The 23,979-nt window shown below is 35.5% G+C and overlaps 1 protein-coding gene across 7 annotated transcripts in view; it reads right to left on the reverse strand.

Moving 5' to 3' along the window:
- Positions 1-2,507: 2,507 nt before the first annotated feature.
- DIAPH2 (diaphanous related formin 2) overlaps positions 2,508-23,979 on the reverse strand; it is a 266,450-nt gene continuing 244,978 nt past the window's right edge. For all 7 annotated transcript variants that reach the window (XM_069811506.1, XM_069811508.1, XM_069811507.1 and 4 more), the window contains one exon: positions 2,508-7,178. In XM_069811506.1, the coding sequence (XP_069667607.1) occupies positions 7,114-7,178 (65 nt within the window). In that variant the 3' untranslated portion in view covers positions 2,508-7,113. The remainder of the gene's footprint in view (positions 7,179-23,979) is intronic.

The following is a 23,979-nucleotide window of genomic DNA, read 5'->3' on the forward strand; positions in this document are numbered from 1 at the left end:
TCTGTTTGGTTTTAGTGCTACTGATTACATGTACTGCAAAGGCCTTTTTATAGGTCTGTCATTACTCTTTGCCTTTATATTCTCATTTCTCTTCATGGCAGCAAATTCAGTCATTGAATTCTCTCTTTTTTTTTTTTTTTAATTTAGTCTGTTGGGTTTTTTTTAATCTGCAAATACGACAGTTCTTTAAGCTGACCGATCCTGTACCACTTAAGTAAAAGAACTTCACTTGAATAGGTGTGGAATCAAGCCGTGGTGCGTTTAAAATGTTATTTCTTTAAATTTACAACTTCATTAATAGTTTATAATATAAATACCTTTGTTTAGCATTTGTTTTTATCTCTTCAAAGTAATCCTTTCCTGTTTTTACTACTCCAGCAGATAAAGAATGTTTGAGAAAGTGTAATCATTAACAATTTCTTCCACAAATGGAATAGTCTTCTGAGCGACTTCAGGGTATCTGCATCACCGAAGTGCTAAAACAGTAACAGCCTGACATGAATCTCGAACGCCACTGAATTGCCAGTCTGATAATTATTCATGAAGTCATCCTTGTACTCTCAAAGACTGTTTAAAAACGTACATTTCTGAATGCTGTGGGAGTAACTTCTACAGGTCAGAGGCCTGGGTATGCGGGGTTGGTGTAATGTCAGTGGAGAATTAGAATTAGTTTACGCCAAATCTGACCAATGCCTTATTGGGACCAGGTCGTATTTTTTTTTTCCTTCAGGACTCAGGCACTTCAAAAGCAGATAAGCACTCACAGGGCTTTTCAGTCATCTGTGCCACACAGATAATTTTCCCCTTAAGACTCAGAGATCAATTATTTCAATGGAAGAAAGTCGGGCACATCGCCCTCATAAAAACCTGGCCCGAAGACCTGGCTCTCCCGCTGCCTCGCTGTGAGTCCGTCCCCGGCAGTGTGCTGCAGGCTGACGCAAGCCTGCTCTGCGTGTGCCCTGAGCAGGCAGGGTGAGAGCCAGTCGAAATCAAAAAGCTGTGTGATTTTGTTAGCATGGCGCCGGAGATAATACCCTTTGCCTCTCAGATGGCTTGCTTAGGTTGGCCTCGTTGCTACACTAACACAAATAAACAGCGTTCAGTATCTTGTGAATTTAAGTGGACTAAACTAGCGTTTGCTCAGCCTACAGGAAAAGAAAAAAAATAAATAAAATCCCTTATTTAGATTTTTCTTCTTAACCTTAGTTTCACATCTATTGAAAGGGATTACTTGCAGCCATTATAAGTACTCATCAAATAATTCTGAGCAAATCAATTGAATGTTTTTAAAATGTTACTACAGCCCAGTACTATTGACTTCCTTGAAAAAAATGTAGAAAAGCTAATTTTGAGATGATGACTGGAAGAAATAATAGAGGGGTGGAGTATAGCTCAAATTTACAGAAAGTATCCAAATGTAAGAAAGAAGTCTACCTATGTGGCAGAGCACCATAACTTGCTATCAATCTGAAGTTCACATACAGGATTTGTTAAGCATGTGAGGAAGCGACAGAAATAATTACCCCTGGAAAGGTATTAAGGTACCTGCTACTTGTTTCAGGATTCTGAATTCTGATTCTGAAATCCCAAATTCTGTCTGCCAATCTCCCAAAGGCAAAAATATCTGAGAGGATGATGGGAATCCCAGACTCCCACACCAGAAAATCAAGAATATTTACCTAAAAATAAGCAAGAAGAATATAGTACATGTAGGACACCATTACTACATTTTTCTAAATCATGACAATCAGCATTTATAGTTATAGCTGGCACATAGAAGTTTTCTTTTCTTTTTTTTCATGTTAATCCCTTAAGAAAATAATCCTCTACTGCTTCACCATATATCAAATAGTGCATTCAAACTATAGTTCAGTTCATTAAAGAGAAAATGGTGCCTTCAACCATCCCTTGGCACATCTTTTCCACATATAAAAAGTTACTTAAGGAGTGTTGACTCAACATGGCTGATCATATTCATTAGAATTCCATTCCTTTAGAATCTTAAGTACTTATTGCAGAAATTCAGTGCTATCTTTCTACACTGTTGTGCATTTCAGTCTGTTATGGTGGCATCATTAAGTAGTTTAAGGTGCAATATACAGTTTTGAAGGTAAAAGTCTGTCAAATTTCTATTCAGTTAAGACCATTTTGTGCCCAAGTGAAGTAAATAATTTGGAAAACACCAACAATAGCTGTCTGACTGACTATGTGTCTGTCTTAAAAAGACTATACTGGAATACAGCCACTTAAAATAAATAGGGACCCATGTAATTTGTTTAGTGATTCCCTTTTATTGTTATTCTTGTAAAAATAAAACGGTATCACCATGATTTATTGTAGGGTTTTTTAATTATGTACTTTTTTTGGATTATTTTGTTTTTAAAGTCCTTGTCCATTGGAAAAGGCATCTTTTTCCCCAAATTCTAGTCAAATATACTTGACACCGCAGAGAGAGAAAAAAAAAAAAAAAGAGATCCATAAAAAAATCAGTGAACTAAAATGGAAAGTAATTTCAGCATGATAATTTTATATAACAAAATCAAATTTTGAGGTGATGGTACTCAATAGGTAATAATCATTATAAACAAGTAAAACATCGGCGCACCTAGCAAAATCATGTTATGTATATCTTTATTACAGTTTTCAGAATACATGAATTAACAATGGCCAGGCTGTGATTTCATCAAATTCCTATTTTAAACATTACATACAAACACAGAGCTGTTTAAAAAATAGAAATGCATGAGTTCTGTCACCTTTTTTTTTTTTTTTTTTTAAATTTTTTTTTGGCATCAGGAGTCATATGACTTCCAAAAGGGAAACCAAATGGTGCATGATAGCAGACTGACTAAACCGTAACGGATTATTGTTCACATTCTGTGGCATATGTATCACCTCAAACAGTGCTAAAAGAAGCACTACAAGAACAAATCTTTCTCCTTTAACATTCTTCTAATGACATCAGTGGGTGCTGAGTGACAGCTTGCAGGACTGCAGAATTCACAGGCTTACACAACTCCCTTTCTTGTGCACAAAAGCAATATGCGATCTGAAATAGAGACACCTGAAGCTGAGGGATTTGGCTTTATCTGCTTTGACTTTTTTAATTTATTTACATTTTGTGTGCATGCGTGGGCGTGTGTGTAGATACTGCAGAAGAGATGTAGAGGTTTCTTACAATACTTATTTTAAAATGAATAACTTGCAAATACAGTATGGCACATAAGAGGTGGGCTTTACATTGCTTTATCGCTTAGCATTTGTTATGCCTGACCTCTCAGCAATTTGAAGGCAAACATTAAAGTATAATTCAGCCAAGCCTTTGTTTAATGGATAAGAAGCAATTTACATATATAGGTAAGTTTGTTCCCACATAACTATTACCAGCTTTAAATACTTACCAGCTATATCGTTCTCAATATAGGAAGTGCTAAATTCACCCATCAAAGCAAGATTTGCCTGAGGGATGCAAAAGCCGAACATTGCAAAGTTTTCTTAATGAAAGCTATAGGAGGATTTCCAGAGCCAAACCTAAAACTCAGCCAGATTCTCAGAGTTTCGCAAACCATTTGTATATCGTGGGATGAATTTAAAGTAGGTCACTCATGAATTGTGGTTTGGGCAGAAACCATGAAAACATTATGGTTTTTACATCATTTGTCTGAGGTAGTACATATACCACACACAAAAATGCAAAAATATACAGATATTCATAACTATTTGCATATTACAGAAGGGAACTATGGGAGTGGTTGTATTTTTATCTGAATTTTCAAGAAAGAACAGATAATTTTAGATAACATTTTTCATATTGACCATGGTTGTCTAAAACCAGAACAAATTATGTAATAGTATTTCTGGGAATACTTCCTGAAGCTGTTTGTCAATGCCCTCTGAGGCACTAATTTTGTTTTGGCTTTAGCATCAGTTCATAATATGATTAACACTTAAACCAAACATCACTTATGTGCTGGGAAAGGATATTTGTTGAATCACAAACAAACATACATGACAAATTGTGTTGCGCTTTTTTCTCAGTAAACTGCATAAAACTTGAGCAAAAAATGTCTAGTGTCTTTACATTTCTGATCTGTACAGCCAGTAGTTAAGCAACAAATATGTATATTTGTATATGATTTAAACATTTCATTCCCATGTCAACTGCAAAAGTTCAATTCATTGCAAAGGTAAGATTATCTTCCTCTTAAATAAACTAAGAAATGTAAACAGTGTAACATTATAAAAAAAAATTCTCTTCAGTACTTGTAACTGGTAAAATGTGAATGCAAACAGATGTGCTGGTATATTGTTAATGTAATGTCTCAGAGGACATATAGTGAAACATAATTAGCAAGAAATTTATGTATGAACCCTCCAGCGATTTTCTTTCTGGGATTACTTTGAATACAAATATAATTTAACTGATATATTTCATTTTTTAAAATTAGAAAATAAGGCAAGTGCATTTCTGAAAAAGGTGCTACTCTTCTACACTTCTAGATAAACATGTGACACCTCTGAAAATTAGATCAATAATAAAAACATTAAAAATATCTGCAATTCAATATAGACTGAAAAACTATCAAAAGACAAAGTGACCAGCATCAATTTCAGAAAATATTTTAGACTTCATAAATACGAGCACCCTATATTTACATAAATTATCTTCTAAACTAGTTTTCCTTTGAAAGACACTTTTGTTCTAACAGATATGTCCATTAAATTATATAAATGTTCCAAATATGAAAAAAATAGTAGTAAAATAGAAGCATTGGATGGTATTGTTATTTTGGATTTGCTTTTTTTTTTTTCCCTAAGATTTGGTTCTTGAAAATCTGTAGTCAGCTTTCACAGAGCTTTAAAAAAAATATAACCCATGGAAATGAAAAACTTGTGCACTAATAAAGATTCTGTTGTGAGCTTTTGAGTTTTCACATATAAAGATTATACCAATACTTGTAAATTCCAGCAAAACGCTCATTTTAAAATTTGAATTCTAATACACTGTTGATTGTAGTACAAATTTATATAGACATTATGAACCTAATCCTTTTAAACTTGCTTCGTGCATTAAGCACATTTTTAGAACTGTAAATTGAATAGTTCCACTTTAAAAAGTTATGCTTCAATACAAGGTTGATGTTGATCTTACAGGAAAACAGGATATAATTCTTTGTATCTCTTACTGATAAACAGGGAGATAGGATCCTGTTGCATGCATTTTTTTTTTTCCTGAAGTACCATACAACTCTTTAGTTTGTTACTAAAACCACAAAACCCCCCAAAAAGTTTAGGAAGAGTATTAGTTGACAGCACACATTTCACTAGGCTTCAGTCATATTCCTATGTTTAGAGATATAGCAATGGGCAAAGCCCCCATTTCCTTTGAAGATGATTTTTTAAAAAAAAATTATTTCAATACTAGATTGAAAAGGAGCTGCATCTTTTCTTACAATAATTGGATATTGATCGCTGCAGTTTGAAATTGTGAGAATTTATCCCAAACTAGTCAGATAGTATCTTACCAGAGAAGCAAAAAGAATCTGCTGTACAAAGATGCTTGGCTCAAGCAGTAGTGCAAAGTTACACTGCCCCAGTATCAAGCGCTCCTCTAGAGCTAGCAGTTTGTGCACAGAAAACAACGTGACACCTTACCTTCCAAATATTCTTTACATAACATTAAGAAAAAAGTTCCCCATAACACCAGGCATTAAAAGTATTCATAATAATTCATCAATCAGTTAAAAAGCAATAATAATTTGAGAACAAGTGCCATCTACTCTATAGTATCCTGTTTTTTTTAAATATCATAGCTGAGCAACATATGAGTAGTTCCACTGGAACTCCCACTTAAAATCCTCCATCCCATCCAGAGAAGCAATGAACCTTTAGTAAAAAGGATGGCGAAGACTGACCTGAACACCAGACAGACTGTACATTCAACTAGAGTCTGGGGAGAAAAGGGAACGATAGTTTCCCCTGGAGTGGCAGAACATACAGAGTGTCAGCTACTACACTGACTGCTCACCTGAGGTACTGCAGTGCAAGGGGCCTGTATGCAAAGTAGAATGGGAGGAGCTTCCCGAAAGATCAGACTGCTGCAATCATTGATCACTGCTATATAGTGCTCCAGGTAGAAAATTTGTTCTGAGCTGCTAAACCCTCAGCACTAAAATCCACCGGTAGAGATCCCGCTACATATTTTACCTGAGAACAGAGGAAAAACTCAGAGGCAGTTCTGCATAACTTCATAATGTAGCTTGTCTCTAAAAACCTACACAAAGGTATTTTTAGCATAATTAAAATAGGACAATCATATTTTCCCCCAAATATCTTTATAAAGAATATATAAGTGCATAATTAGAAAAATCCCTCCTTAGATACAGTTAAAAACATATCCTGCCCTTGATATCATTTAATTGTGGTAAAATCCTATGCTCTGTTATATTTAAATTTTTTTTAGCAGTGATAAGTAACTATACATCATCATATCACCAAAAGTGTAGATATGTGGTATGTCCTACTTGCAGCCAGAATAGCGAATCCACCAGGCTTTACATTGAGATAAGACTTTCAGCAACCTGACTGGGGCTATGCGTTGCTTTTTTATGGTTACAAAAAGATTCTGATAATGTAGACCAGCTCATCTTTGAATTTATTAACATACAATTTTATTATTTTTTCCTTTCATGTCCAAATCAGAACTGCAAATGGAATCCACAGCTGTATTCTTTCAACAAATTTGTATTTTCTTACCCATATAAAACATAACCTAGAAATCCCCAACTCCTTTCATGTAAGTTGCCAGCTTTAAAAAAACAAAAAAAAAGGGGGAGGGGGAGGTGTAGGGAAGAAAAGAAAGAACGTAAGAAAATAAGATATATATCCTACTGTTTAACACTGTTTACAGATCTTGGTAGTTGGGGTAATAAGATACAGTATGTGGATTATTTAGCAATAGCTTTTAAAATACTTAACATTTATACACCTTCTCATTTAATCAATACCAGTATTCCTTTATGATCATTGCCAATTTGTATGATAAACTCTTTTCAAAGTATATCCATTCAACTGTAAATAAAACAATTCACTAATTCTTTGGCATCAGAAGAATCATACAGCTGCTATTGTTCCATTGTGGCGAGAACGAGACCTTTCCAAAGTTGCTCGTTTGTTATCTGTAATACAAAGAGAGGAAAAAACAAATCACCATAAGATTTGAAACATGGATAATGCAATGTCAAGAGGTTTTCAAACAGCCCTGAAAATCATTTCAAATGATATGTAAATAAGTAACTAGGAGACTGGATCAGAGAAGTTTCACACTGCAGCTGCCAGACTGAGTTCAAGAGTTCTGCAATCAGCAATAAATTACTTTCTTGATCAGAGAAGCTGGGTGATAGAAGCATTAGGAGAATCCTGAAACACAGTCCCCTTGGAAACAGCACACAATAACTAAAATTCTGGATAAAAATCTTATTTTAGAAACAATTTATGCACAGAAGCTCTGGAAGAATACATTTCAAGTTTAATGAGAACATACTGACCGGTGTGGTGGTGAAAAGCCTACTAGATGCTACAAGTATAAAAGCGCTAACACTGTTCACCATAATTTGGTACAGAGTTAAAAATAGAACAGTTAAATCAGCCACTTCCTAAGCATTTCCTGATTGTGCAATGTGAACAACTTTTAGTATAAATATTACACAGTAATTATTGTAATGAATAATAAATATGTCTCTATAACAGGAAAACAATTGTGAAGTACCAGCCACATTCCTAAATGCCTTTAAAATAAAATTTTAAAGCAATGAACAGACACATGCACAAACACAAAAAGGGGCAATAAATTAACCCTCACTTAGTTTTCTGGAGGTTTTGCTCTTTTTCTAAAATGTGGCCCTTCCATGCAGTTGTTGGTTTTTTTGGTGTTTTTTTGGTGGTTTTTTTTGGTTTTTTTTTGTGACTGCTTATTTTTGACCTAGCCTTTTCTGTTATCTCGTATCATATTCAAGTTGCTGCTCTTTGTTTGCATCAGTATAGTATCTACATTGCTACAGATTCAGGGTGTCCCAATATATGGCTGGAACTCCTACGCAATACATGACTGGAACTCCTACATAGTACTGGAATATTATAAACCAACAGTCGCTTCAGAAGGAAAAAGTCTGACAGACAAACTGCAGGCAAGCAGGTTTTCTCAGCTTTTTTTCCAAATGAGTCGATTCAGCTCTGTTTCCACAGTGCAGCATATAAAAAGGCTACGAAAGCACGTCTTACTGGTACTGCTGTGGGAGAGTGCTAAACTTGGGTCAAGGCAGAAGGTTCAAGCATAAAGCACGAGACCCCGACATGTCCGATGGGTAGAAATACATACTTTGAAAAAGCTGTTGACTGAATTCTTATGTTCCAGAGACCAGGAGAAAGGTTGGAGCAAAGACCAATCTGGGATCTCACCAATGTATATAAATACCTGAAGGGAGGGTGCAAAGAGGCTGGGGCCAGACTCTTCTCAGTGGTGCCCAGTTAGAGGACCAGAGGCAATGGGCACAGACTGAAACACGGGAGGTTACTTCTGAGCATCAGGAAACCCTTTTTTTTTGTGAGGGCGACCGAGCACTGGAATAGGCTGCCCAGGGAGGTTGTGGAGTCTCCATCCTTAGAGATATTCAACAACTGTCTAGACATGGTCCTGGATAACTGGCTCTAGGTGACCTCGCTTGAGCTGGAGGGGTGGACAAGATGACCTGCAGAGCTCCCTTCCAACCTCAACCATTTTGTGATTCTGTTCTAAGCTAACAAAGCCCGAAATGGTCCAAGCAGATTAAATAAGGTTCTGGAGAAGACAAAGAAAGTCATCTCTGTGATCTGTTTCTGGACAAAGAACAGAGGATGCCTGTGGCGACTGTATGGGCTCTGCAAAATCAACCTTCCTTTTCCCTGTTCAATGAAAATGTCTCCAACGCTATAGGGAATTAACGGCTCCTTTAGCAAGATTATTAGTTCTTTTTATAGTTCTGCCTTGCCTCCTTTTCCTAATGAATCTATCCATGCATAAAGTATTCAAATTACCCTAAGTCAATCTGTTTTGCATGGGAATAAATCTCTACACTGGTTGCAATGTCACTAGGCACTGGAAATTAAAGAACAAAAACGCTGTCTAAAACCCAAGAAGGAAAGCTGTCAACTCAAATGGGCTGCTGTTCCTCTATAACAGCAGCTAGTAAAGAGTCTAGGGATACTTGCTCTCAGTGGGGAGAATTGCCTTCACCACTAGACTATTTCTTGATATAATGTCACAATTGTCAACTGTACAGGTTAAAAACAGATTAAGAGAGTCTAGGAACTGTTGATTTCTTCATACATGTTTTTTCAGATTTTTCTCTTTTCTGTTTTTTTTTCAACATGGTAGATGATGAAATCAACGTTTTCTGCAAATGACAGTTCAGATTCTACTGTAATTGCACAACTGAGCTGGGACTTAAAGAAAACACAAAACAAAACTGTAAAAACTAAAAGCATTATCATTTCTTTCTTCATCTAAAGACAAACAAAGTAAATTCCCAATTATTAGAAGTAATGTATTCCTTTCAATTATTTCCAGTTTTAAATGGAAGTAATTCTATTTTCTAGAGATAGGAATAAAAAATCTGGAAGATTCAAGAGAGACTAGAAAGAACCACAAGGTTCTTCTAATCAAGGAAACTGGGGTACAAAGATTCAGTTATTACCGGTGAGAAATAATGTCAGCATTTGCAAGAGATTTTTCTCTTAGCTTAGAGTGCTTTATAGTGAGTCTTACTAAAACAAAGGCAAGCATGATATAAATTACACTTTAATAACATTTTCAGCTCATTATAAAAAGGGACAGGAGGATTCGATTTAGTTACTATCAATGTGAAAGCTTGAATGTATCTGAAAGTTTTGGAAGTTGATATTTGGAGGTTGAACAAGTATTCTTGTTCTTCAGAGAGAGACCTATTTTATTCAACAGTGAATCTGCAAGCAACCTTGTGCGTGTGTGTGCGCATATTTACATCTGGTTAAAAAAAGAAGCATTAGTATGTGTACATATGTATATACATACACATAAAGAAATGACTCGTTTCTTCACTAGATGTAAAATGTGCTTGTATATGTGTAAACATATTCGTTAGGTTAAAACAAAGGGTTTCATATTAGGATCTGAAACTGGATTGGGCTGGTATTTCAGTGACTCAAGCAAAAATTTTAAAAAATCATGACATTTATAACACTTTCAACATACACATTGAGTAATCTCCAACAGCTGTATTTACTTTTTTTTACATTACAGACCATATTGAATATAACACAAAGCAAGACTGGCTTATAAACATGACCATGACTATTCTAGCATAAAACCACATATACCATCAATAAATGGTAAAACTATTTACTTGTATTGAGGAGCGGTTGGGGAGGGAAAATAAAAGGCAGTAGCAGTAACCTAAGAGTACTTAAAATTAAGCCAAAAATCATTGCCAAAAGGCTCAGATGTATACTTCAGAAGCATGTAAAAATGACTAGAAAACATGATAATAGTTTCTGTGTGTATCAGTCATGCCTTCTGGGTAAACCATCTACCTATGTAGATGAAGACTTTGTTTCTCACTTAATGTCAGAAGTCCATCTCTTTAAAAAAAGTAGGGCATTTAAGAAGCATCCACAATGCTTATATTACAGACATTATAATCTATCTCAGAAATGAACACATGAACTTAAAAGTGGTCTCTCAATCACCTGAGTGGACCTTTTCTTGTAGCAATAAAAGATAGAGCAATGAAGGATTAAAACAGAAAACAAAGAATATTTTTATATCATAAAATAATCTTCATCTTTTAGCTAGCTGGATCAAATTCAAATGAAGCAAATATACAATTAAATGCTGAGAAATCAAATCAGTGGTTCCTTTTTACTATATATAAAACTGGAACGTAATCTTGACCATGCAAACTTTACGCCTCCACTGGAAGAAATATAGGGACTTTGTTATAATAACAATTACTTGCTCGAGTCTTCTTGCACTCAGTATAGTACCAAGATGGGAATAAATCTACAACATACAAGATATTTGTAGACTTGCTTTTGATACACACACATCATTCACCACGTAATATAAATCTACTGATGTAAAAAAAAAAAAAAGCAAAACCACAATAAGCTTAGTATATAAGCACAATAAATATATGCCATGAAATAAACAAAAAAATCTAAACAGTTATTTTTAGACAATTTATTTTAGTTTTATGGAATTTGACAACTTCACCCTTAAGATGATCTCCCTTATACTCTGTACGTATAAAGCAGTAGAAATTACAATCAATTAAAACCACAGTGGTAGGAGAGAGGGAAATATTTTTGCAAAAACTATACTCTGCAAAATGTATTTTCCCTTTCCTTAATGCTCCTTCATTAGTTCTGTTATTAAAAGAGAAGTCTCAACAGCTGCAACAGATTTATTAACTCAGTAGCTTGCTATCAACGTAAACCCCAGTTATATTAGGAGAAAAATAAATGGTATTTTGCAGAACTGCAATACTAAGATTGACTTCTCCATTTTGCTTTCTTCTTATCCACTCTTCCAGGTAGTAACTTTGTGCTCTCCTAATTATAAACCTTACTTTTCATGAGCAATCAATGCTAGTAATAATATAGGTGTTGTGCAATCGAACAGACTAGTCATGACACTGAGATATCTGATAATAGAAAAAGACAGGGTCTACAAAACCATACCTCAAAGGTACTCGGCTGGAATTTGTATTGCCCTGTAACAACCACAAAAAAGTTCTCTCTTTGATATGCCTTATATTAAAATTATAAATATATTATAAACTGCTACCTTGGGCTTGATTCCTTAGTCGACTAACTCTCCAGGACTAATTTTTTTTTTTTTCCCAGTCAGTTAAACCATTAAAAGTGTTTCTTTGTGCCTTAATTGCAGCAGTCAATTCAAACACTAGACTGATTTTGAAATCGTATTTCCCTGCAGACTTTCCTAGAGTGCTCATCAGAGTATCTAAGTTCCTCCCAAGTGTAAATAACTGCAGTACCCCTTGATTAGCATTAAAAAACCAGCAAGAACAAACCCCCCAAATCACACAAAACCCCGACAACACCAACAACCAACCATAACTGGCAAAGATGACTACTTTTTGCCCTTTTTTAAAAACAAAAGGTTGAAACATTAACCTACATGCAGAAGGCAAAGCACCTAAACTTATGTTGTAGGAAAATGGGCTAAAAAGAACACTGGGGTTTTCAGGAATAAATACTACCAGAACTGTTTTGCCTTCTTCAAAGACAGTGGTCACAGGACCCTCATACCTGAACAACACATATTTTAAAGAATGTCTTATTTAATAAATGCTATGTCAATCAGATTAATAGCGGCTTCAAATACTGCCAAAATGTTGAATGTGGAAAAGGGGTAGTGTACAACATTGGGTGCTCAGCTAGAAACTGTTGTGCTGGAGCACATGCTGGAGGGCATGAGCCCCAGTAAGGAGAACTCTGAAATGCTAATTTATTTACAAAAGCTCACACCATTAACTTGCACAGTCACTACATCTTTTTTTTTTTTTTTTTTCCCTCCCTGCTGACTAACCACCCCAATGTGAAAGAATTAACCTTCCCATAGCTGACAATAATAAAAGGTGCTTAATTCTCAGAGAAAGAAGGTACCAGCTTGAGTTGACGTGAGAATGACCATATGAAGAAGGTAGAACACTCAATAATGAATAAAATATTTAAAATTTCATCTTTTTGAAATAATTTTGACTATGCAAAAGATGCAGAAATGCATGCTGTAAGGAATTTGTATGGCCTATGCCTTCGGGAATCAGTGAAAGCATTTACATCAAACATTTATTTATTCATTCATGTAAAATTTTGTTCACTAAGAAATCCTACTGAAACACATCTTGTTTTCATGAGCAACCCAAGGAAAAATACTCATATAGTCCCAGGTACTTCAGCAAGCACCACACACATATATAACATGGAAAACAATCAGAAGAACTAGATAATTTCCTGTAAGTATGGAACGATTACACAAAAAAATGAGTAAGCTGGTCATCTAAGAATGTTTTAAATTGATAAACTGTCACAACAGATGATAATTCCAAGGAGCAAACACTGCATCTGTGATATAGATGACATTGGCATTTCTTCTTTAGAAAAAGGTGGAAATCTGAATTGCACTTTACAAGTGTCACTTTTTTTCTGACAGAGATAACTGAATATTTTCTATATAGTGTCATTGATTAAAATTGGGACAAGTTAGAATAAATTTAAATCCCTTTAGCCTGGGTAGCCTTTACTTTTCTCCTTGAGCCATTCACGCATACAGAAAACTGAAGCCAAGTTACAACGTCATTTGATGTAACAGCATATTAGCAATTGCTTTAAAGAGCAACCCACGACAAGAATTAACTTTATTATTTTTCTTTTTTGACTGCATGCACCTTCATCATCTTAGCTTACCAACAAAGAAAGATAAATCTTTTTGGAAATTGGAATTGATAGAACATAAGACAGAAGCAGAACTGATATAGGGTAAAACAGCAGGGAAGCCCATCAATCTCCAGCACCTCTTTAACAGCTACAGCTGAACATTGTTCTCTATACCGCCTGGCCTGTACCTATGACATTATTAGAGAATACCAACTGAGAAATAAACTAGTCAAGGAAATTAAGAGCTTCAAAACTGTTCTCGGTGTCTAGAACAAAATCCTTTTGAGAGACAGCACCTTGAGAGAAAATGGCTCTCCTAACCTCAATTCTGTTAAGATTCAGTCCATCCCTGTGAGATCTGATTTCAAATTGATCTTTCAAAATGTGCGGCCTATATAAAAAAAAACAGCAATGAGGTAAAAATCAGTTATGGGAGAAATGCAGCCAAAATAACACCTCAGAAAGAACTCTCTGAAATAGACAGCACTTTTCAAAAGATCTTTATGGCAAATAGATGAAAGAAGCAAATAAAACAGTTTTCTAACTGGGTTAAGGGAAACTGTACAGTTAATATGTTTTCTTTTAATCTTTTAAACACTCTTATTTCAACCTCAGCAGGCACCCTACACATGCCTGGCAAAATCTGAACTAGACCCTTTATAACCATCACACTGGGTCATATTACATTCATTCAGATTTGATATTTTTGTAACCAAAGATGAGAAAAGACCAAATGACACGAGATCCCTGTTCTCAGCTTTTTTTCCTAAACAGAATATCGAATCCTTGACAATCAAACTTAAATGACAGCTAAAATGGTTATTTTAGCATCAATTTCAAAGAAAACATTGAGATTTCAAGCAAACCCTGTAGCTGTGAGGTCAAATTCTATGAAGCCTGTTTTATTTTGGTTTAAGTCCAATCCCGAGCTTTCGAGGGAAAGCTGAGTGATAACCTGAGCATATATACAGTATATGTTGTTATGATGGAGAAAAAGAAACTTACCCTTAGGCCAAAGAAATAGCAGCGTTTTTTGTTGGGGTTTTTTGGTTTGGGTTTTTTTTTTTTAGCCCTCAAAACCAGATAGCACATATAAACAGCTGAAACAAGTTGATTATAAAGGCATCATCTGTTGATCTTATAATAATTTCTCATTTAGAACATAGGTGGATGTTGGGATTCTTTTGGATTTTTTTAACTTGCTAAATAAAAGTTGTTAATATCCAGAAGCACTGTAGTACAGAGCCAGGTCTGAATTACAGAGAGCTAAAGGATTTAAGTGCTGACACAAAGAGGTTTCACTCAGATTAAAAGGGAACAAAGACACGTCTAATCTTACTGCTGCCACTCAGACCTAGCTTGCTGGGCACTGTTAATTGTAGCCTTTGAGTTGTATGAAAATGCAGAACATCAGTAGAAAACCCATTTATTTATATTCTATGTGTCATACATAAAAATGCTTTAAAAATGAATAATGTGAGAATTTTTAATGTTAAATGGCATGTGTGATGACATTTACCAGCTCAGTGCAATCCAGCTGTGACCACAGTCAATACAGTATGGGAACACAATAAAAGTAATACTTTTGCAGCCAGAATCAAGGATGTTGACCATCTGTATCACAATTCCATTAACCAAATAAATACTTATCCTATTTAGAGCTGAACAGAATCTAACAGAGTTAAGCATTTATAGAATAAAAATGGATTTGTAAACCTTATTTTCAAGTAATCTGTTTAAAACAAATTTTACTATTGCTTACTCCAGGCCTTAAAGATTAAAACAAAACAAAACAAACAAACCACCCCCCCGCCCCCCCGGCCCAATAAGCTAAGATACCTTAAGCCTTTAAATGATTTATTTAATATTTTAATTCAACTTTGCTTTCTTTGTTAATAGTACCACTTGGGATATGCATTGAAAGCTCTTCCACAAGAGTTGCAATGGAAAAGCCTTCGTTTGAGACAACACATGCCTGCCTCAGGGGTTACAAGATAAATCAATCTATTTCTCTCCTTTCCTCCAAAGGTAATTGGCCTTTAAAATTACAGAGGAAAATAGGCCTTCATGTCAGTACAATGCAGGCACACATACAGCCATTTTCCATTTCTTTTTCAGTTTGAATTCTCAGCTGAGAACTAAACTTATAAGGGTGGGAAAATAAAAAGATGATGAAGAGGAACGATTGCATCAGGACAAATCCTCTCCAATAACAAGCAGCACTGTGACCAGCATTCGAGTCTGGAATTTACTGAAACCTGCTATGAATAGCTGTCATTTTCCTAGTCAGTATTTTTTTATTCTTGTGATAAAATTTACTTTCATTTTTGTGACAGCCTCTACCACCAGCATTCATGGAGATCCGTCACAGAATTTAGTTAAACTGAGAAGTTATAATTATTGCTTCATTTCTCATACAACCTCACAAAGTAATACTGATTTTTACCTCATCCTTATGAAATTGCCTTTTTCAAGCAGCAATCATGGCTATGAGTACAATAGCCTACAATCCTTATGCTGTGCTACACACACAACCATTTATAAACTCAAGAGTTTCAGGCTTTGAATACTGTTAAATTGTATACAGTAAATTTTAACTTGGCTAATAAATTGTTTCAAAGCAGTGAAACTCAGACGATAGCCTTCATATTTTTCTGATCATTATTAAATGTGATTTGTAATACATTACTCATATCATACCTCCAGTAAGAAATTCTCATGCAAAAATATTTGCCAGTGCATAAGGATGAGTAATCAGGTAAACTACAACTGATACACAAAAACAACAACAAGAAAGTTGAAAAAAGTCAAAACAACTTAGTCTTTTAAAAACAGCACTAAAAATTCCCTTGAAACAGAGTATTGAAAGTGTACCACTAAACCTTTAATGTGAACTTGCTCATTGGGAGTGTGTATACAGGTGTAAAGCAATTATTAGATTTGATATCTGAATGAACTCAGGTTCCCATTAGAGCCTGAATGCTTCAGTGACCCTATTATTTTCCTTCCAATGCTCCCAGACCTGATCAACTTAATTATTCTGACTAGTGAAACATTTAGGACGCGAACGTATGATTTGTTTTAAACCAAATGAGACAACTGAAAGTACTTCATAAAATAACACGGAAAAAGAACAAGATACGTGACGTGATGTGTCAAATCCTGGAAGAAGGTCACGTCTAAGTAACAGTAACAAAGAAACAGAAAAAGAGATTCACTGCAATAAAATTACATTTATTCAGATATTTTCCCTTGAACTTCTAATTTGGAACCTTTATTGCATCTCATCTACAGTGAAAAAGGTCTATCTTATGACTAAGAAGGGTGAAACAAATTTCAGAGAATAAATAAACTACATCTGCTTCAGTAAGGAAAAAAAACGAAACCTCAAAACACAGAGAATGTGTGTCTCCTTTCATGACTACACACACACACTTCTAGCAGTTGTCCAAAAGTAAAATTAGATCCTCTAATAAAACCCATTTCATGTCACAGAGGACAGATTTGCTGACGTAAAAGATGCATTTCCCTGTTTTAATTGTACCTACCGTTTTACTGTTAAGTAAAAGTATGTGACATTGCAAAAATTGTATTCACATTTTGAACAGATTTGGTCTGATGCTAATAAACTATATTCTTCATAAACAATGTAATTTAAAATGGCTTCCAAAACGTCCTATTCCCAGCTCCCCTGTTAACACTACTGCTCTTATAATTTGTATTTGCTTTGAAAGTAAGTTGACTGTAAGGTTACGAAGAGGACAAAGCAATAGAGTAATAGGTTCGGAACTTCAAGTATACAAGCAGCCATAAAGTTAGCATCTTCTCATCTGAATGCATTTGTCCTTAAAAAGAATCAAACTGACATCAAAGTGGTCCCCTTGCCCCTTGCCTCCTTTCACTAATGATATGTAATGGCTGCTGAGCCTGCAATAAACCTGTTTATGTCCAGCTAGATTGCCATCATTTTACAATCTAATCTGATACTTTTAAGAAAGAAGAAAGTCGCGAGAGACCGGCACCAGCTTGTGCTGAAGGCATTTCTTGACATCAGCCTTCACTTCGCACTTCAAATGGAAGTATTCGATTTGACAAAACATAGAGAAAGTCAAGAGAGAAGGCTCTTCACCTCTTCTCCGAAACTGCCTGATAGAAGTCAATACCAATTCCTTTACAAAGTTACAATCAAAACCTGACAGATGAAAGTCAAAGGGGAAGCTTTCTAGCTATTCCTTACAATATTTTATTAAAGAGCGGCGTAAAAACGTGGTTGCCTCAGTAGGATCACCCCCACGTCCGCTTCTCATTTTTATCCGTTAGCAGTTTAAATACTGGAAGTTACATCTCCCATGCATAGATACAGAACGTGAAAGTAATGACCTCCAAGACAGAGAATAAAGAGAAAGCTCTCTTTTCCATAAAGGAATTTCTTTCAGAACAGGAGTTGGATAACACTCCTGAAAAGCAAATACTTCCTGCTCTTTCATGTAAACTGGCTACCATAGTTTTCCTCCACACCCAGACAATGACAGCCTTAGTCAAAAGCAAACTGTTTTCCTTGTAGCCCACAAAAGTCTGTCTCCTGTTTTTTTTATGTGGCAGAAACAAATTCTCTTTTTATATATATATTAAAAAAATAACTCTGCAATAACTTGTAGTCTACATGTAAAATGAAATATTTTAAATAATACAATAAAGGCAGACTATGCATAATTATTTTTTATTAAATAAAATATCAGCATTTTTTATTCATGGCTAGGTTAACATTTACAATTCAGCATTTTGCAATATTTAAATGGAATTGAATATGCTATGAGAAAACTTAAAACTACATCACTCCTGTATGACCAGCTGGCAGAGGCTGTAGTCTTCTGTGCCCATCTGCACCTTCATGTTATAACATTAAATAAAAGCTCCTGTCTGAGCCTGGCAAGATGATCTCATCACTACCTGCTACTTCTCTACACACCCCAACTGAGACTAACTAGATACCGCACGTGACTTTTACTATAAATTATTAGCAACAAAGGCCTATGCAGGTTATGTGAATGTGAAACTGTTGCTTATTAAAAAAATTCATACAAGAAAGTAATTTAGACTATACGTGGCAGACTCAGGTAAAATATAACAACTTCTAGCAACTTAGGAGTCTAATTTCTTTCTTGGCTGAGCACAGACAACTCCGTTATGATTCAACGTGAGACCTCAGTGCTCATAGAAGGCAGAGTTTGACCCTTTACGTTCATATAAAGAATAAAAGTACAGAAGCAGTTAATGCTGTGAAAGGGCAATGAATTTTCATTAAAAACCTCAAAATAGTTTCTATTTATTATTACTTGTATCTGAGGAGTGTCACTTTCCAAGGCTTCCTGTGCTACTTTGGTAACAACTCTCCCAGTATTAGTGGAACCCCCAAATTAGCACCTGATCATTCCATAATCCAGATCTATTTTGCTTGCAAAATCTGCAAATGTATCCCTTCCCCATCAATACAGCTCCTTCTGACACAACAGCAAGGACCTCGAAGGCAGAAGGGCTGGGGTAGCATGGGATTACAGCACGTGCATCTGGTATTCAGATGGTTCCTAAGAACCCACGAGTCTTTTAGGACTGTCCTAACGGCCCTTTTGCAAAGACTAAGGGGACAATGATGTTTGGGTGTACTATTATTGCAAGCTTGTTAAAAACAGGTTTAAAAACTCAAGGCTTTTTAAGACCATACACCAAAGTATTACTTCCAAAAGAGTCTGACTACCTAAATTAATCCCTATTTAGAAAAAAAAAAAAAATGCAATTGGATAAATATGGGCACAACTGTTCCAGAAGCAAGATACCTATATACACAATAACTTCTTTCTTATGTCAAGCTTTTCTAACTTTCCCAGATGCAAAACTACAAACCCTTCCTTTACTAAACAATGAGCTGTGACAGTGCTGATAGCCTGTATTACGCATTATGAAGAGGGCCCTAAAAAAATGTTATAATCTGTATTAAAAGCGAGACCAGGTCTGGCTTGATAGACACCAAAGAACACATCCTATTAGTAACAAGAATATGTAGCAAGTTCTCAATGCAAGTTCCAGAAGTTTTAAATAAAGATTTCACTTTATTTTGAATGAAAAATACATGATACAGAGTGAAAAAGAAGTTAAGCTCTTCCAACTGACTGAGATTTCTTCATCCCACTATTTCTACCAAAAATGCTTTTGAGGTCACCAATTAACAGATGATACCTTATTACAACTCACAAGCGTTGCACTCTTTGGACAAATGTCAAAAATGGAAAACTAACTGCCATCTTTCAACCTCTCAACACCAGAGCTATAAACTTTTATGAAATTACTCACTGCTTACAAAAGGAGCTCCAGAGCAAGCAATGCCAAGGGTAACAATGATTGTCACTGGTTTTGTCAGGTAGCGATACAATCTTAATATTGCTTAGACATTTTTAAAAATATTTTGCTAAATGTTTATATGTTGTCTTTTAAGCACTTTTAGTTGAAATTAACTTACACTACAATTCAAAACTAGGTAACAGATGAACAAGTTGAACGGGAAGTATTTTTCCATGAGTTTTTAATTATTATTTTGATTCAAGAATAACTATATCCAAATGCTAATGCCAATGTTCATAGTATGAATGAACACATTTTTGCATACATGAATGCTAAGAAAGCAAAATGATAGTAATGCACTGACTACACTAGAAAATTAGTCCTTTCTTCATAACTTCAGGCATAACCACGTTCTTTTAAGTAACATACTCATCCAAAAGGTTTCTGGCAATTGTATAAAGTCCTTTCTCCTGCAGATCTTATATAAATGTAAACAAATTTGTCTCTGCCCCTTCTGGTGTTAAACAAATTTATCTAGTTACCTAACATTAATTAAGATAATATAGGACTGCTGTTTATGGTCACCTACCTGTCTGCTGACTTCTGCCCTGCAGTCTGGCTTCTCTGCAGCGTCACTGCCCCCCTTCTCGTTCACTGAAGAACTCTAGCTATACTGTGTTGGAAAAATACACTTCTCCAGCTCCACTGAGCAGCGAGAACTGCTGCTCTGTGCTTTTAAGTCTCACTTGGTTACTGCATTGTTTCTGAAGGTTAAACTACTTCATATCAGTTGCACGCAATCCTCCTGTGTTCTCTGACCTCTTTGTGAGCTATTAATTTCCTTAATACTTTACCTATTAGTTGTTCTTCCCTGACATACTAAACTTACACTGTGTTAAAATTCTCTTTTTAAGATAACACCGATACCATACTCCAACTTCTGCAGTGATAACTGAAAATTAGCTGCATATAGAACGATGAACAGGGAACCAAGAACTACTGAGAAGATCTGTTTGGAGCAGGAATAGCAAATCTTCTGTACTTTCTCAACTCTTGCACAAACCAGATACCACAAATTCTAGGTAACAAAGACAACCATAAGGAATCCTGTATTTCACTTTTTTGTTTAGCTCAGGAACAGTCACTAGATACTTTTGTCATTTATTTATGCTTCTATCAGCGAGAATCTGAAGCACAACATAAAACAAGGGACGGGTTAAGCATGTTCCCCCACCTGATTTCATTACAGGAAAACATGATTTCCCATGACTGTACTTTCTTGGTTCCAGCAGTGATGAAGACAGGAGGGGGGGGGGAAGTATCCCAAATACTTTCTCTTACTTCATTAGTAGGAATGACAAGGTAAGCCTCACTTCTCTTACTGTTTGCTTCAACCTCCTCTCCCATTCTCAGCCTTTTTCATCACAGAAGGTGAAACACAACTACTACCCAGACTCTTCAAAACTTTTCGGAGTCCGTCATCGAATTCCTTTCCACACTGAACCTACTCTACTCATACACCTGGTTTTGCTTTAATTTGTAGGTGAATCAGCTTCATTTTTACCTGCTTTTCCCTCTTAGCATTTGCACAACATGGCTATATAGCCTTTCTTCCAAAAATTTTGATTGGTATCCACAACGTTAGGCAAGCATCCCACCATTCCCCATGCTGCTCGGTATCTTGAAAAAAGGAGACAGTCACTTAGTCTTTTTATCTATCCTGATGCAGTGGGACTAAAACAGCTCACTTATTCAGCTCTGCAATGTGTGTGAATGTAAAGCTTGAAGAAATATATTCATATTCACTTGGGCTGGATGGGAAGCAGTAATGACACCTTATACAAAGATGCTCAGAAAGATTCTGGAATTTAAATTCTGCTCTTCACCCTTCTCCAGACTGAAGTGACAGAAGAGGAGGATAGGGCAAGGGTACCTTGGCTGTGTATAAGGTAGTAGAAGAGGCTCAGAACAGGTCACTGCTGAGAGTGCAGAAAAATGAGCAAGTCATTTAGGGACAAATCTTGGCCTTAAGCATCTTCTGACCACAGAGGACTTGATTTGCTAATAAGGATGAGGGTTGTCGGGTAATCTTTTTCACTGTCACATGGAAGAGACTTCAGAAACCCACGTCTCCTCTTAGATGCCTTCTAGCCTTGAAAATAATGTTTTGTGCCACAAAATAAACATTAATTTTCTTTCCAGCTTCTTTTCCCTTTTAGAAATCTCATTTACAGTCAGTACCACTGCAAAACTAGTTTCACCACACAAACAAGGAAATTATGAATTTACATGGAAGAAAAGAAAGTCAGGAGCCTCTGTCTGGGGTGAGAGAGAGCCGGAATTTACACAGATTTCGCTGCCAGATGAAATGATTAGGAAAATACATCCTTAATGCCACTAAAATAACATTAATCCATCAGATATTTTTTGCCCAAAGCTGGCAATGTCCTTTAGAATTATGTTTTGCTGTATCTAAACAGTTTTAACTACAAGCTCCTTCAATTTCATCTAAGGGAATATCTTTTCATGCTTGAACTAGTTTCATCTTTACAAATAGCAAAGTCAGTGTGTTAATGGTTTACACCTATTTGTGATTCTCTAGTCACTGTGGCCTTTTAACTATCACCCACCTCTTCCTTTCATTTTCTTATAACTCCTAAAGCCAAGGCATTCTGCTTGCTTTTAAAGCCAAAGCAATGAAAATAATGACCAGCTTGTCCACTGTCCACCAGGAGCAGAGTGAAGATTTCAGAGCACACAATGCAAAGCCTGTTTTGTTTTGTTGAGTTAAAGCTTTGATCAAAGGACATGTTACTTTTTTTTTTTGTTTGTATGCTCTTTAACTAGCTGTTCTAGACAGCGTTTTCTACAAAACAGGACTGAGACTGCTAAACACTAATGATAATTCTTGTTGATGTCCAAGTACTTTCCTTGCATTAGATACTCAGGGAAACAATGATGTAAACTTAAAGAACAAATGACATTTTTGAGGCTCTTAAACTACTTCATCAGCTGTTTATGATGAATGAAGAACTCAATTAGCAAAATTCTCCAATTTTCTGACCTAATATTTAAATGAAAAATAGCAAAAAACCCCAACAGTAAATAAAAGAGAGTCTGCATTTCAGCTTACCAACTTGACCTGGAAGTTAGCTAGGCTTTGGATAGAGAAAGCCACCTATAGACTTTTTTTTGTGAGGATGGGAACTTTTTAAAATATTTTTTTAATTCTATGAAATTTACATCTGTGATTTTGGAATATCCTACTCAGCAGTAACAGAAAAACAAACTCTAAATGTTCAAAAGCTTTAATACAGAATTTGTTACAGAGATTTTTTTTTCATAAAGTATACAAATCTTGCCACTTATATTCCAAGTGTTCTACTGACTGCAGTTTAAGGAAAATAATTATTTCATAAAACAGCATGCTTGCAAAGGGCTGAAAATTATATCTATAATACAGAAGGGAAAAAAAACAAGGAAGAGAAATACTCTAAAGTATGCAAAGTATTTTCATATCCCTTTTTAAAATTTTTTACAAGAATGCATTTAAATACTCTTTGAATGACACAGATACATGAACAGTAAAAAAGTCAGAGTGCTACCTGCAATTTAATTTACTGTGTTTATTTTGAGCCATAGTTCAAAAACAAGCCTTATGTACTTCAAGTCCAGCACAGCACGAAACAGCCATAATGTCTGGAAAGTCCAGTGGGAAGGATTAATAAATGTCACAATACCTTCAGGGCACAGTAGATTCTTAAAATAGGTAACGATTCAAGAGTTTAAACAGGAAAAGTACAGCAGGGTGCCTTGAAAAAAAAAAAATCTGCATCAAACTGAAAGGTCTACTAACTTAAGCTTAATGACGAGCAAACTAAAAGGTCACTCTGCATTGCTATCAGTGTAAGTTCAGTTACAGCTGTTTGATGTGACTGATGCAATCATTTAGCAGTCCAGCAAAAGAACTATTAAACCAGTTCAAGTCACACAGTGCCTCTTAAAAAAAGATCACCCCTTTTTCTTTTATGTTATGACACACATATGATGACAAGACTGTTCACAGAAGGGACCTTCTGAACGTTAAATAAAAAAGCCTTATATGCTTCAAAATAAGTTTAGATGTTTATGTACGTGTACATAAACACATTTTATCACTTAGAGAAACAA

The sequence above is a fragment of the Haliaeetus albicilla genome, chromosome 23, assembly GCF_947461875.1.
Source record: "Haliaeetus albicilla chromosome 23, bHalAlb1.1, whole genome shotgun sequence".
Taxonomy (NCBI): Eukaryota; Metazoa; Chordata; class Aves; order Accipitriformes; family Accipitridae; genus Haliaeetus; species Haliaeetus albicilla.